The sequence below is a fragment of the Mastacembelus armatus genome, chromosome 14 (assembly GCF_900324485.2).
Source record: "Mastacembelus armatus chromosome 14, fMasArm1.2, whole genome shotgun sequence".
Lineage (NCBI taxonomy): Eukaryota > Metazoa > Chordata > Actinopteri > Synbranchiformes > Mastacembelidae > Mastacembelus > Mastacembelus armatus.
The window spans coordinates 22,916,789-22,929,542 of NC_046646.1; the positions used below are offsets into that span (position 1 = coordinate 22,916,789).

Sequence of the window (12,754 nt, forward strand, 5' to 3'; positions counted from 1 at the left end):
TGTATTTTTCCCCCTGCCTCAATGTGATATGCAAACACAAGAGAGCCTTGAGATCCCATTTGGTCCTCTGGAGAATCTGGCTAATGCTTTTGTTTCTGAACAGCTCATTATTTCTGCAACAGTCACCTACACAAATGACTCCGTGGTTTGTGTGTGTGTGTGTGTGTGTGTGCGAGAAAGCGAGCCAGAGTGTGTGTCCTCCGTACCTTTGTCGCTGAAGTCGTCGACCAGGATGATCTCTGCGATGAGCTGTGGCGGAGAGCGGTTGAGCACGCTGTGCACGGTCCTCAGCAGTGACGACCAGCCCTCGTTATGGAACGGGATGATGATGCTGGTGTTGGGCAACTTCTCCGCGTACAGTTTCTGTTTACAGCTGCACGAACACATGAAACCAAATGAAGGAATGAGTGACAGAGGGAGATAGAGGTGTGCTGCACCTGTTAAATGATAATTAGCAAGGCTGTGTACTGAAGTGTGGCACAAGTTGGCCCAACAACAGCGTCATCACAGTCTCACTTCACATTAAGAGACCTGATTTTGTTTTGGCTGTAGTCCTGTTCATGGCGTTGCCGACTGTTTGACCTGCACACACACTGCTCAGTCAGAAAAACGCTCACGTCACCATCTGATTCATAAAGTTGGGGAAGTTCTGATTGCGACAATATCTTTGATTTAGTAACAGAGAAGTACAGACATGTAGCAGTTACAACCAATTAAAACCCAGTGTTAGGTTTAAATCAATGTTCAATAAACTGTAGAGGCTACAAATCCATAACACAACAAAAGTAGGAAACATAAAGGAGAGTGTTATAAACTTATTGACTATGTTTCTGTGTTGATGTTATCAATTAAACTTCCTGATGTTAATCACCAGTGAGGAAGCAAATCATGTGGAGCCCGTGACGTTGCCCTGCAGTGCTTTTAACCAGCCCAACCTGAACAATGTGTTGCTCTTTTAATACGATGTAATGAAGCATAGCTCCGGCAGGCTTGCCCTTGCACTCATTTCTCTTTTCTCTCTCTCCCCCTGAGAAGCCGGGCGAGGGGGGGGGGTCTGCAGAAACAGTAATTATTTCAGAGAAGTTCAGGCCTGTCTGGCTGCTAAAACTCCACCTCTCTGTCATGTCACCCAGTCAGTCAGTCAGTAAGGCTGAAATAAACGACTGCTGAATGCTGTAGTGACGTCTGGACCCGCTGAAGACTAACGTGGCACCTGACTGTCAGACACCTGTCACTCTGCTGCCACGGTGACCAATCACCACGTCCAGTCCATCACCCAGTGCAATACCCTGACCTCTGTCTGTCCCGTGTGACACCCCGGGGTCCTGGCGCCTGGCTTCCCTATTAGCCTTTGATCGCCTCTTATTGTTGGTCTGTGCAGTTTAAAGCCATCGCAAATGTTTACACACATCTGAACAGCGTTATACTAGTTATAGCATCTGTATCTTTCAAACAGAAGAGAGTCTCTCTCTGCTCTATTATTTGGTAATACTGTGGGTTTTAGCTCCACAGGAGTAAAAAGACATCGTCTGCTGAAACAGTGACACATCCCAACAAATCACTAAACAGTGATGAATATAAACACTCAAACTCCACTGTGCCATTAGCAGGCCGGCTGAGTTCAAGCTTCATGACCGGACACCCCTGGAATCTCTACTAACGTTTCTACTGTGCTAACGTGTAAAAAAAGTTTCAGCTGGTTTAATGACATGAAGATAAAAACCACACATTTGATCCCTCATTGGCTCCACAGCTGCTGCTCCGCCTCACAGTTTACAACATATTTAATTTTTTCACTTTTAATTCCATAATATGCTGCAGTGTTTTTTGCAACAGTGACTGAACTGAATGTGGGATTGGAAAAAAGGTCACCAGATGGAGGAGATTTATAAATATGAAGGGAAAAATGAGAGAACACTGAAGAAACCTTACAGGAGCCCACATTTAAAAATGAAAGTGGCGGCAGGTCAGGAAAAGGCTCCTGTCCGGTAGAGGCAAAGCGCTGAAGGCTGATCTGTGACGAATCGGGTCAGCAGGTCCCAAGCTGTTCAGCAGACGATATTTATAGTGTTGCTGGTGTGTTTATTTTCAGTATTTTGTTCTTTAATGAGTCAGAGGAGAGTTGGAATAAACCCAGCAGTCTGTGCTATACCCACAGGTCCACATGGCTCATCGTGTCTCTATAGTGTATAGCTTAATGCCAACCTACTCCACACCTCTAGTCCGTGACGAAAGGGCAGTAACCACTTCTCAAGCTGAACTGGTGTAAGTTAAACGCTGTCAAACCACATTCAGCTTAGCAGGAGTCTAAGCCGTGTTTCGTTAACGTGCTAACAGGCTAATATTTACCATGTTAGCGTGTGTTATTCCAATCAACCCTTTGATTTTCTGCCACAAATCCAGGTCTGACGTTGGCAGGAGCCTAAACAAGGCAGCTCAAATACCGTTCTCCTCATCCACATGCTCCAGCTTCTCCTTGGCATTCCCAAGGTGTTTCCAGGCCAGATAGGAGATGTAATCCCTTTAGGGTGTTGCACTTCTGCATGTGCCTGTGGAACCTCCAGAGGTAGATATCCAGGAGGCGTCCTGATTGTACACCTGACCCACATCGACTCTAAACAGGAAGGACCAGTCTCTAAGGCTGTGCACTGTCACCCCGTGAAAAACCTGATTTCAGCTGCCTGTATCTGCTCCCTCGTTCTTCTGGTCTCAACCCAAAGCTCATGACAGTACGTGAGGGGCATGAACATGTGTTAACTCATGGGACGACTGGATTTAAAAAAAACTGCTCCTGAATCAGGATCATACCCTTCACCTTCTGCTTGATGCCTCCACAACATAAAAATGTCCATAACCATAGAAGAACATGTAATGTAAGGGTCAGCTCTGGTTAATTATGCACTTAACAGGAAAACACGGGTCCATTTCTGAATGTCAGCACTGCACACGTGCTCCGCACCTACACTCCTGCTCCCGACTGATGAACCTGCTGCTCGTTAACGCCCATGTGGTCTTTCCTCTGTCGAGGAACGCCAGCTCTTTAAAAATAACACAGAAGGCCTCAGTTTTTCACACCCTGTGCACAGAGGTGCACGTCGATGACACTGATAACTGCTGTCAAGAACATGGTTTATAGGAACAAAGGTGCTGTGTGTAATCAGCTTCTGTCTGTGCACAGCTACAGCTCTCCTGCGAATAGACTGGGCAGGTTGATAATTGGAACAATTGTTCCAAACAGTGCTTGTTGTAATGAGTTGGGACAGATCCAGCATGGGAAAATAAAGGTGTAAACAACACTAAGTAGGATTTGGTAAGGAAGGTTCCTGTCAAGACTCAAATATTTTCAGTTTTTAAGTACTGATCAGTGAAATGACAGTATCTGAAAATTTGACACTGCCTCAGTGCACAGGCCGACTAATTAAACATTCACACTGAGTGGCTGCAAGGCCTGTGTGCCGCTGACAGATTTCCCAGGTCAGTCCCGCACTCCATCTGGCCTCACTCACGTCCACTAGTCAACCTTATTTTTTTGGGAACAATAACCTTCCACCACACAGGGCAGAGAGTCTGCAGATTTTCAATCTAACCAAAGACTGCACCAGGTGATTCATTTTTCCTCTCCAGCTGATGGAGAGCCAATCTGTGAAATAACCTGCTGCAGCGTTGGGCTAGAATGAAAACCTACAGACTCCTGGCTCTCTGAGTCCTGTTCCTGCCCTTATTCAAATGAAACTGCTCACACTGACCAAGAAGATTATATTTTTGTTAGAGAAATGGCAGCACTGCCTGAGGTTAGTGGGCGCTTTACTGGAAATTATAAAAGGGGTTTCTTGTCTGGTCACTTCTGTACAGCCCATAAAAAATGACTCCTGTGGCAGAAAAATCCTCAACATGGTCCAGGACCAGGTCCAGGTGCAGGTGCACCACCAAAAAAAATCTTTATTTACTCAAAATCTCACCATTTAAAAAGTCATGGCTGAAAAAGAGGAAAAACAAACGAGTAGTGTAAAATCCTTTCACTTCTAACACACTTAGCGCTGCTGAAAGTGACTTTCTAGTTTACCTTTGCATTAATGTGGAGGTAAAATAAGAAGTGACTCTAACTGTGGTGCAATATGACTCTAACACACTTGGAGGGATTTTTAGGAAGCACAGAGATGTTGTAGTTTTCTTGGTGCAACGGAAAACTGGACACACAGGACTCACTTCGGGTGGCGGATGTCGGGGAGGGAGCGGTTGAGGGAGATCCGGTCGCTGACGAAAATGTTGAAGCCGTTCTCCCTGTAGGCCTGGTCGACCCGGTCGGCGTCGGTCAGGGGGAACGGCTTCCCCTGTTCACCATTACCTGCATTAAACACACACTATTAGGACCCACAGAAGTCAAACCTCCCCACATCATTCTGAGCAAGGTAAAGGCATAAATCATATTTTTAAAGTGTGACTCTAGAGTCTTCAGACCAAAACTGAACAATAAGAAAAGCATTGAATATAAATGGAAAACAACTTCATCAAAAGCAAATATGAGCAAGACGAGGCTTCATGTGTTTGGAAACAGGAATTCTAACGAGATAACAAGGACATTTAAGTATAAAGATATAGAAAACATTCCAGACTAAGACTGTGGAGCATAGTGATTCTTATACTGCACCAACAGATTCATTTTAAAAGCTGCAGAATTGAAAATAACCAAAGCGTAAAATAATAATAAGTCACAATAAAAAGTCCAGTTTTGGTTAAAGCTCAAGTCAAACGTAACTAAATAAAAGACATTTGTTTACATCTCCAGCTTGTTCAATCAAAACCTGCACATTCAGAGCAAGAAACAGGAAGAAACATGTTTCGACATACGAACAGTAATGGCTGATTTTACAGCTTCGCATTACGCAGATTTATTAAAAGGAGAATCAGGGATTTGTGGATGCCAGGAGAACAAAAAAAAAAACAACCATCATCATTTACACGCATGCATGTTTCATTAGGCTGAAATTATCCACCGTCCACTGTAAAGGCAACAAGTGTGAAAAATAACTTTTAGACTTTAGTGGCTCATTTCAGGGATAAACCCATTTCAGCTAATTTACACTGTTGGTATAGGAGCTGATTTCCCTGAACAGAACATTAAACTGACTTGGTGATTATTGTAGTACATATAAACTGTATTTATGACAGCAGAACTGCATTGAAAGCACAGATTTACACTGCTGCTGCAGAGCTGGGGAGCAATAAAACCAGGGGGAGGAACAGTGTAGTGTGTGTGGAAAGAGCAGTTCATCTGAATATGTGTGTGTGTGTAAATGTATGAATCCTTCTAACACTGTATGGTATATCTGAGGTGTGTGATGATGAACGTGCCATGTGGCTCTCATTTTATTTGACAGAATATTAATAAGGAGGGACCATGGAGGGCGGGGTGGGGGATTCAGACCTACCAGATCGAGAGGAGTCTCGTTTGATTGCTTCATGGTCGTGCCAGTCTCTCCTCCGTACCCCATTGCGTCCCACCTGAGGGTCCTTCCCCATCCTGTTGACCCCCTGCAGACACATGAAAGCACATAAAACGATGTCAGACGCTCAGCATTTGTTTTGCACTGATGGCTGGTTTAAAGGACCACCCCCATGGTTTGTTACAGCCAAATCACATATTACAGTTTATTACATTTCTGTCCATTATTGCCCAAAGAGGATTTTTTTTTTAAACCGGTTTCTGGGAAGACTTTGTGATTTAGATCACTTAGATGCCTTAAATGCCTTAAATGTCCAGAGACTTGAGTCTCACATCACGCTGACCTGCTCCACAAGGCGCATTATAAGTAAACCGTAAAGTGAAACTACCTTTATTGGTGCATTCAAGGACAGATTTGAGAGTCAGTTACTAAAAAGCATCAAATTCATGAGCTACATTGTGAAATAAAACTCAGACAGGCATGGGACAAGCAGACACGGACACTGTAAAACGGATCATCTGCACTTGGTCATCATCCATGTTTGGCAGCTGACTAGAAAATCTCTAATGTCAGAGGGTCCGTAAATGCAACACAAGGAAGAGTTTTAAACAGGTCCTGTGTACCATTTCATTATTGCGCAACATTAGCTGATAAAACCTGACAGACTGGGAATTGTAATTGATTATAGGCATGTAAGACACGATTACCAGGATTCATTTTAAATGCTATTGCAAACAGAATTTTTATATTTTTTATTTTCATCAACTGGAAACTGACTGCATGGAAGTTGAACACTGAGAGATGGACAGCGGTAAAGTCAAACGTGTTAGATTATTGCCGCAGAAATCACAGGTGTGATGAACTTTTAAACATGGTCACACTCTTACACAACAACACACAAGACCTTCCCCCTCAGCACTGTGTCAGTATCAGCGTCAGCTAAGAGATTTCTCCAGAGCATCAGCCTCTCACTATCCAGCAGTGCTCTGGTGAGAGTCTATCCACAGAAAGCGTTCTCTTCTATTTCATGCTTGACGACCCTGTGAGGAGAATATCAATGCTATGACGCACGGCTCTGTGGAGGCCTTATATATACACAACCACACATACAGACAGATACACTGCAGCTCAGCATACAAAGGCTGAGGCTGTTTCTTCTTCCACTTAGTCATTCTACACACCGAGCGACTTTCAGTGACTGCATCGTGAATTACACGATCACAGCACAATGGAGAAATAATTAGCTCGATGGGAGGAGGCAATTAGTGAAACACTTTAAGTACAAATGGCACCACTGAGTGCACGAAATACTGCGAATTATTAATCAGACTGCTGGGGAAGAGGAATCTGACACTGAATAATAAACTAATGTACAGTATATAAACACAGATTTGCTCTGAGCTCTCCTGGTATGTGTGGGAGGGTGTTTTTTGAGATCTTTATTGGAACGCGACAGTTCAAACATCTTTCTGGTCTTTCTGGTTTGTCGCTTCGTCAAACAGTGACTAATGGTTAAGACTTGATTTTTAGGGTTTAGCTCAAATTAAACTCACAAAACGTCCCCAAAACAGATGACAAACCAACAGCCGCAGCTCCAAACGTGTGAGGAACCAAAAACCAGACGACGAGGCAGATCTGGACCTCGGCTTCACCAGGACTCCAGCTGCCCAGAGAGACCACAGTGGGCCGTGTCTCTAAACTTCAGCTTCTGACTGGATGAAGCCGAACAAGTTCAGACCCACCAGGAGACTTTCTATCCCGAACACAAAGATGATGATGACAGGTCAGAGATACAGAACAGCTTCATGCACAGGTCAGACACTGTTCTACTCTGCTCAGGGATGAGACCAGACTGATGGGAACAAAGACTGTGTTCTGATAACCCACGTCTGATTCATTGATGCTGATGATATCTACTGTACATGTCGAGGGAAGGGGCCATAAATGTCAGGCCAAAGTCAGCTTTGGAACCCGTCTTTGCAACTCTCACTGAACCTTTGTTGGTTCATGTCCTGTTCAGTTTCTGCACAAATACACTGATAAAACACTTTGTATCACACAGTCTCTTCTGATCTTCCTTTACATGACACTGTGTCCTTATAAGTAAGACACTAAACCCCAAGTTGCTCAAACTGTGCAAAGTGGATTCAGGTTCTAAGGTGGAATCAAAATAATATTTCTGCAGAACATCTGTAATGACAAAGACAGTGTGGCTAAACCACCCGGTCAGAGACTGACACCGCTGACATGTGGATGATTTTATTTCCCATTTTAGCTCTGTGTTAAACTTAGGAAGTGCACACCTCACAATCAATCAATCAAACGATCGATCGATTCCTGTCATATTGACTTAATATTGTCATCTGCACTTGTACTTCAGGTATTTTTGCATCATTCGTCTGTGCAGTATCCGACTGTAGGCCAACTTGCCATAGTGGAAACTTTGTGTGTTTCAGTCCATTTGTGTGGTGAATGCACAGCCTATCACACCATCCTGACTGGCCTCTGCTTAAACATGGAGCTTTGTGAAAAAAGCCTGATATAAACCTCCGTTCAGCGCTCCCTACTCCGTAGTCCTACTCCGTTTCCTCTGTTTCTTCTCCTTCCCTCCTTTCTCCTCACCTCTCTCCTTCACCCCCTCTACAACTCTCCCAGTCTCTGTCTCAGGCAGACACCCTCTGTGTGTCACACAAGAATATGACAAGCAGCAAGAGTCCATCTGTGCAAATTTAATACTAAAAAGAAGCGAGGTTGTGCCGCCCCATTTCCTCCTGATTAAAATTTCAGTGCACGTCGCCATGATATTCCTCCGGGGCTTTACTTGCTGCTCAACAAGACCTTGAAAAACAAGACAAGGAGAGAGCAAAACTTTTCGGCTAATGTGTGCACATGTTTAGTTTTGTGGAAGCAGAACGTGGGCGGCTGCTGAAGCGAAGGAAGGTAATTGAGACAGACAGCTAAAGAGGATGCGTATGAGAAAGACAGAATAATCTTGAGGAGCAGATGGGATAAGATCACATATGTGTAATTAAAGTGGGGTAAGACAAGTAAAAGAACCCTGCAATGAAAAGCCTTAAATTCACTGCACGCTCTTCATTAAGAGCCACTTGACTTGCATAATTTCTGGATGCTCTGTGGGTGAAAGACACAAAGTCAGAAAATCACCAAAAATGGGTGAAGCAGTCCATCCAATAGATGTTGAAATACTTCACAAGAAAGTTTGAAAGTTCACCTGCTCACTAAATGAAAAGTCGTGAGATCAACATCTTGTTTAAAAATTTAACAGCAACAGTACTGTTGGCCAGAAAACACATCCATCCATCAACACTGCTTAGTCCTGCTGCTCTTTGTAAAAGACATTTGAATGTGTCTGCATTACAAACATCACCAGAATACACTTCATTAAAGTCAATGCAATAGCCAATAGAAAACAAAGAAAACATTACAAACTTCTATGCATAGACAGCACTCATATATTTACTGTAGATGTTTATGTTGGCTCATTGATCTCAAGGATGGGTCCTAGTGAGAAGGGTTGAATGTTCGAAAAATGACTTAGAATGAATATGAAATCTAATGCAAGAGAAGTATTCAACAAAATGACTCCAGTTGTGTCTCAGCCAGCTCGTAAAAAGGCACAATCATCGCCAACTCACACACACGCCGGCCCAGATGAAGCATCGAAACTGAGCTGGAAACAGGGCAGTACCAAACACAGTCATCGGTTTCTCTGCTGTGCTGCACAGCCTTCCTCTACTCCGATAATCGCCATCATCAGAAAGCCGAGGCTCCATGCTGCCACAAACTCATTCCACTCTGGGCACTTTTCCGCTCTATTAATATTCAAGACACAGCACAAACCGTGATAGGACGTCGGGGGAATGACACCACAGTCCGCACAGGCTGTTTTGTCTCCATCTGACATCAGTAGATTTTAACACAAAGATATGCAAATCTAAAGGGTAACAATCAGATATATAGCTGCAAAGAATAACGTGCATCCCTGCAAATGGAAGGGATGCAGAGGGAAAGATTTGCAGAAGACGGATGTAACTGGTGTCACCTGGCAGCGTGATCCCTCATTAAATTTAATGTAGCTGTTTAGTGGTCTATTTAACCGATGACAGAAGGCCACATGTCAGTCAGCGTTTGCACACGGATTCACAAAAGACAGACTGCGAGCGTCAGTTAACAAATGTGTGTGTGTATTTGCATAAGTCACGGAGAAAGATACATGCGCGTCTTCTAATCCACCTAAAATGAGACATTAGCTGGACACGAATTCAGGACCGCTTGTCCACAGGTTAATCCATTGAAGCTGCAGCTCCGACTAAAAAGACACATTCTACAGAGCTTTGGCCACAGCTGTGCTACGCTCCCACTTTTCCCAGCCAGGCAGCCACTACAACAGTTAACACTCAGGATAGGTCAGGTTTACAGACCAGGACACTGCCCTGGAAAAGCAAACAGTAGTAAAAACCCTGAGCAAAGATTGTCTAAGTCAACATGGCACAGCCTGCAGCGTTATCATCACACATGGGTATGAACTGCATAAGGCATTCATTACGTCCACCTGTCACCTGTATGGTACTGTGTGTACATAGTACTAGACCAGGGAATGTGTGTTACACAGTACAGAACCAACAGGCCACATGCAGAAAGGTCAGATATTTCCTGTACGATGATACATAGGATTGTCTTCTACCCCCCCCGATTCATACAACATATTCAGTAATATATGGTCACAAATGCTATATTCACTCACCCCATTCATAACAATCACCTATAGCAGCATATGTGGAACATATTAACGAGAGTTACCTACCAATGATCATGATGAACCTGCGTCTTTGTGTTTGCTCACATTATATTTCTTTAAAATGGAAATAAACAAATCAGCAGCGTATTTTAGGAAGCAACAACGCTATTAAATAAGAACCTGATTTATTGATAGTAAACAGCTTTCACTTATTTATATCAATTTATCTTTGCTCTATAAACAGGTTTCTTTTTTTAGCTTGTTCTGAGGACATCCTCATATTATTGCTGATGTGTTGTTGATTGATCACATTATATGATAGCACATTATGTGCTGTCAGTGTTTGTGCTCGCGTTCTGTCAGGGTTTCTGTTTTCCTGAAGCCTTCCCATAGGAACTGAGAGAGAACGGGGCTTAAGAGGGTGGATTAAAGTGACTCTGATGATTTGTGAACACCTGATAATTAAAATGTGATTGTGGCATACATTCTTAAGGCCCCAAAGCTTACATGGACTCATCTTCAACATCTGGCCATAACAAGGCGAGTCATCATGACATGTTCAATATTGAAATGTGGGCAACACCTGAATCAGGACTGTCTGGAAGGCACAGACAGTCATTGGTCCATCGGTTTTCCTCCTGGTGACCTCGATGGAGGGATTTGCAGATTATGACAAGCCTCTCTGAAACGATGGCTGCCTAACCTCATTTCCATGGTGCTCTGGTCTTCTGCTAATCTTCCCAACAGCAGATTATGTTTGCTGTTTGGTCAGATATGGTGGGATTGGTGCCGCAGCTGGTCTCAGATTGGTCTCAGCAGCTGCTGTGGGACATTATACAGTAACACAGCTCTGACCTGCCAGGCAGACGTGGATGAGGTTTCCTTCTCCAGTGAGTCTGTGTTGTCCCATGTGTCTCCTGAAGCCTAACCATTGGAGTTGAGATATTTGTATTGCTTATTCTCATTATTTGGTCAGAGACGATCAACAAAACATTATGTTTGGTTTTACTTTGGCTGCATTCAGCCCCACAGTGCTGAGGTCCAACCACAAACAGGCTAACATTCTTTCATTTTTAGAGGTGCAGTGTCCAGGTAATGCTGCTGCCACCCATGAATGATTACCTGAGAGGCACTACTGAAAGAAAGGAGAAAAATAAGCTCTGGAGAGTAACACAATAGATTTCTTTCCCCCTCTTCAGATTTACTAATTCATTATCTTGCCAGCTGCCTGACACCTTCAGCATTCAGCCATAAATGAAGCCCTGGGACATGAAGTGGACGCACACTGTGGTTTTGTGTACTGCATCTATCCTAAATCTGTCGCCGAGTTGTTTTGCATGCATATTACTTTTCTTAATATCTGATAGGGTCTGGTCTGGAACACCTGTAGGATGCAGTTTTGCAGGGCTCTCTGTCAGGCTCAGCAGACAGAACATCCTCTCAGGCTGCATACAATTTCTGCTGCATTTAATTTAGGTTACAGATGAAGAGTAGTGCCGCCTAAGAGCCTCAGCTCACTGTATTGATTTTTTCATTGCATTCATGCTATAACAATAAAAAGACAAGAGCAAGACAGGGAGCAAGTATGATGTTAAAGTGTTGTTAATCCTCAGACTCAGGGACTTGTAGTGTATAAAAGCAATCTGTAAAGATTTTATGGTGAGCGCTTAAAGAATAGGTTCATGTTTTTTTTTTTTTCACGTCAATACTCACACACCTACACTCAAACAGTTTCTGCTCGTCGTTATCATTCCCCCGTCTACGCTCAACACCGAGACACGGTGGACCTAAAAATATAGTCCAAAGTTTATCTAAGCTAAAGCTAAAGCTAAGCTAAACCTTCAATAGTTTTATCAAAGCAGTTCGCAGATGCAACAAAAAGGAAAATTCTTGTACTAAAACAGGCTGAAGCCTCATTCACCACACCTCAACTTTTATATACTATTATATATTAAAAAGTGCAGGCAGTAAATGTGTCAGTTTTGCATGCAACAACACAATGATACTACATCATACAGAAATTTGTTTACCATTGCACAAGTATGAAGACCGACGGCGCTGACAGCAGACTGAGGCCTGTCCGAACCACACTGCAACCACCGGTGTTTACATACAGCCTTAAAAATGTTGCACACAAGCAGATTCAGTCGTGAGGCTTGTATGAGTCAGTGCTGTTCAATACTGTCCTGATGCTTGCTCATCAGAACATGCTGCCTCTGGAGAGGGAAGATGCTGGTGGGAAGGAACTGCAGCCCAGGACCCAAAGGAAAAACGGTTCTGTGAGCTGAGGCTGCCTGACTTTCATGAAGGCTCCATCTTCATACATGGAAACATTAATTATCCTACATATTATTGTTGTGCTTGGGGAAACTCTGAGTCTTTGTTTGTAACACAGGAAGGGCTAAAATTACCAACAATGTAAGTCTGATAAGAACAGAGCTGCCCATTCAATCTGTGAGGAGGACGGATCACACCACCTTGGGTCAATACCTCGCTTTTCAGTTTCCTCTCCTCCTGCTGAGAGCCAACAGTAGCCCTGAGTGAGAGGACG

At 43.5% G+C, this 12,754-nt stretch overlaps 1 protein-coding gene across 2 annotated transcripts in view; it reads right to left on the reverse strand.

The window, feature by feature from the left end:
- The window catches only part of LOC113142778 (polypeptide N-acetylgalactosaminyltransferase 10-like), a 63,472-nt gene that overhangs the window by 35,174 nt on the left and 15,544 nt on the right, over positions 1 to 12,754 (reverse strand). For both annotated transcript variants that reach the window (XM_026328021.1, XM_026328022.2), the window contains exons 2-4: positions 5,430 to 5,532; positions 4,207 to 4,345; positions 207 to 373 (exon numbers count right to left, since the gene is read on the reverse strand). In XM_026328021.1, the coding sequence (XP_026183806.1) occupies positions 207 to 373; positions 4,207 to 4,345; positions 5,430 to 5,532 (409 nt within the window). The remainder of the gene's footprint in view (positions 1 to 206; positions 374 to 4,206; positions 4,346 to 5,429; positions 5,533 to 12,754) is intronic.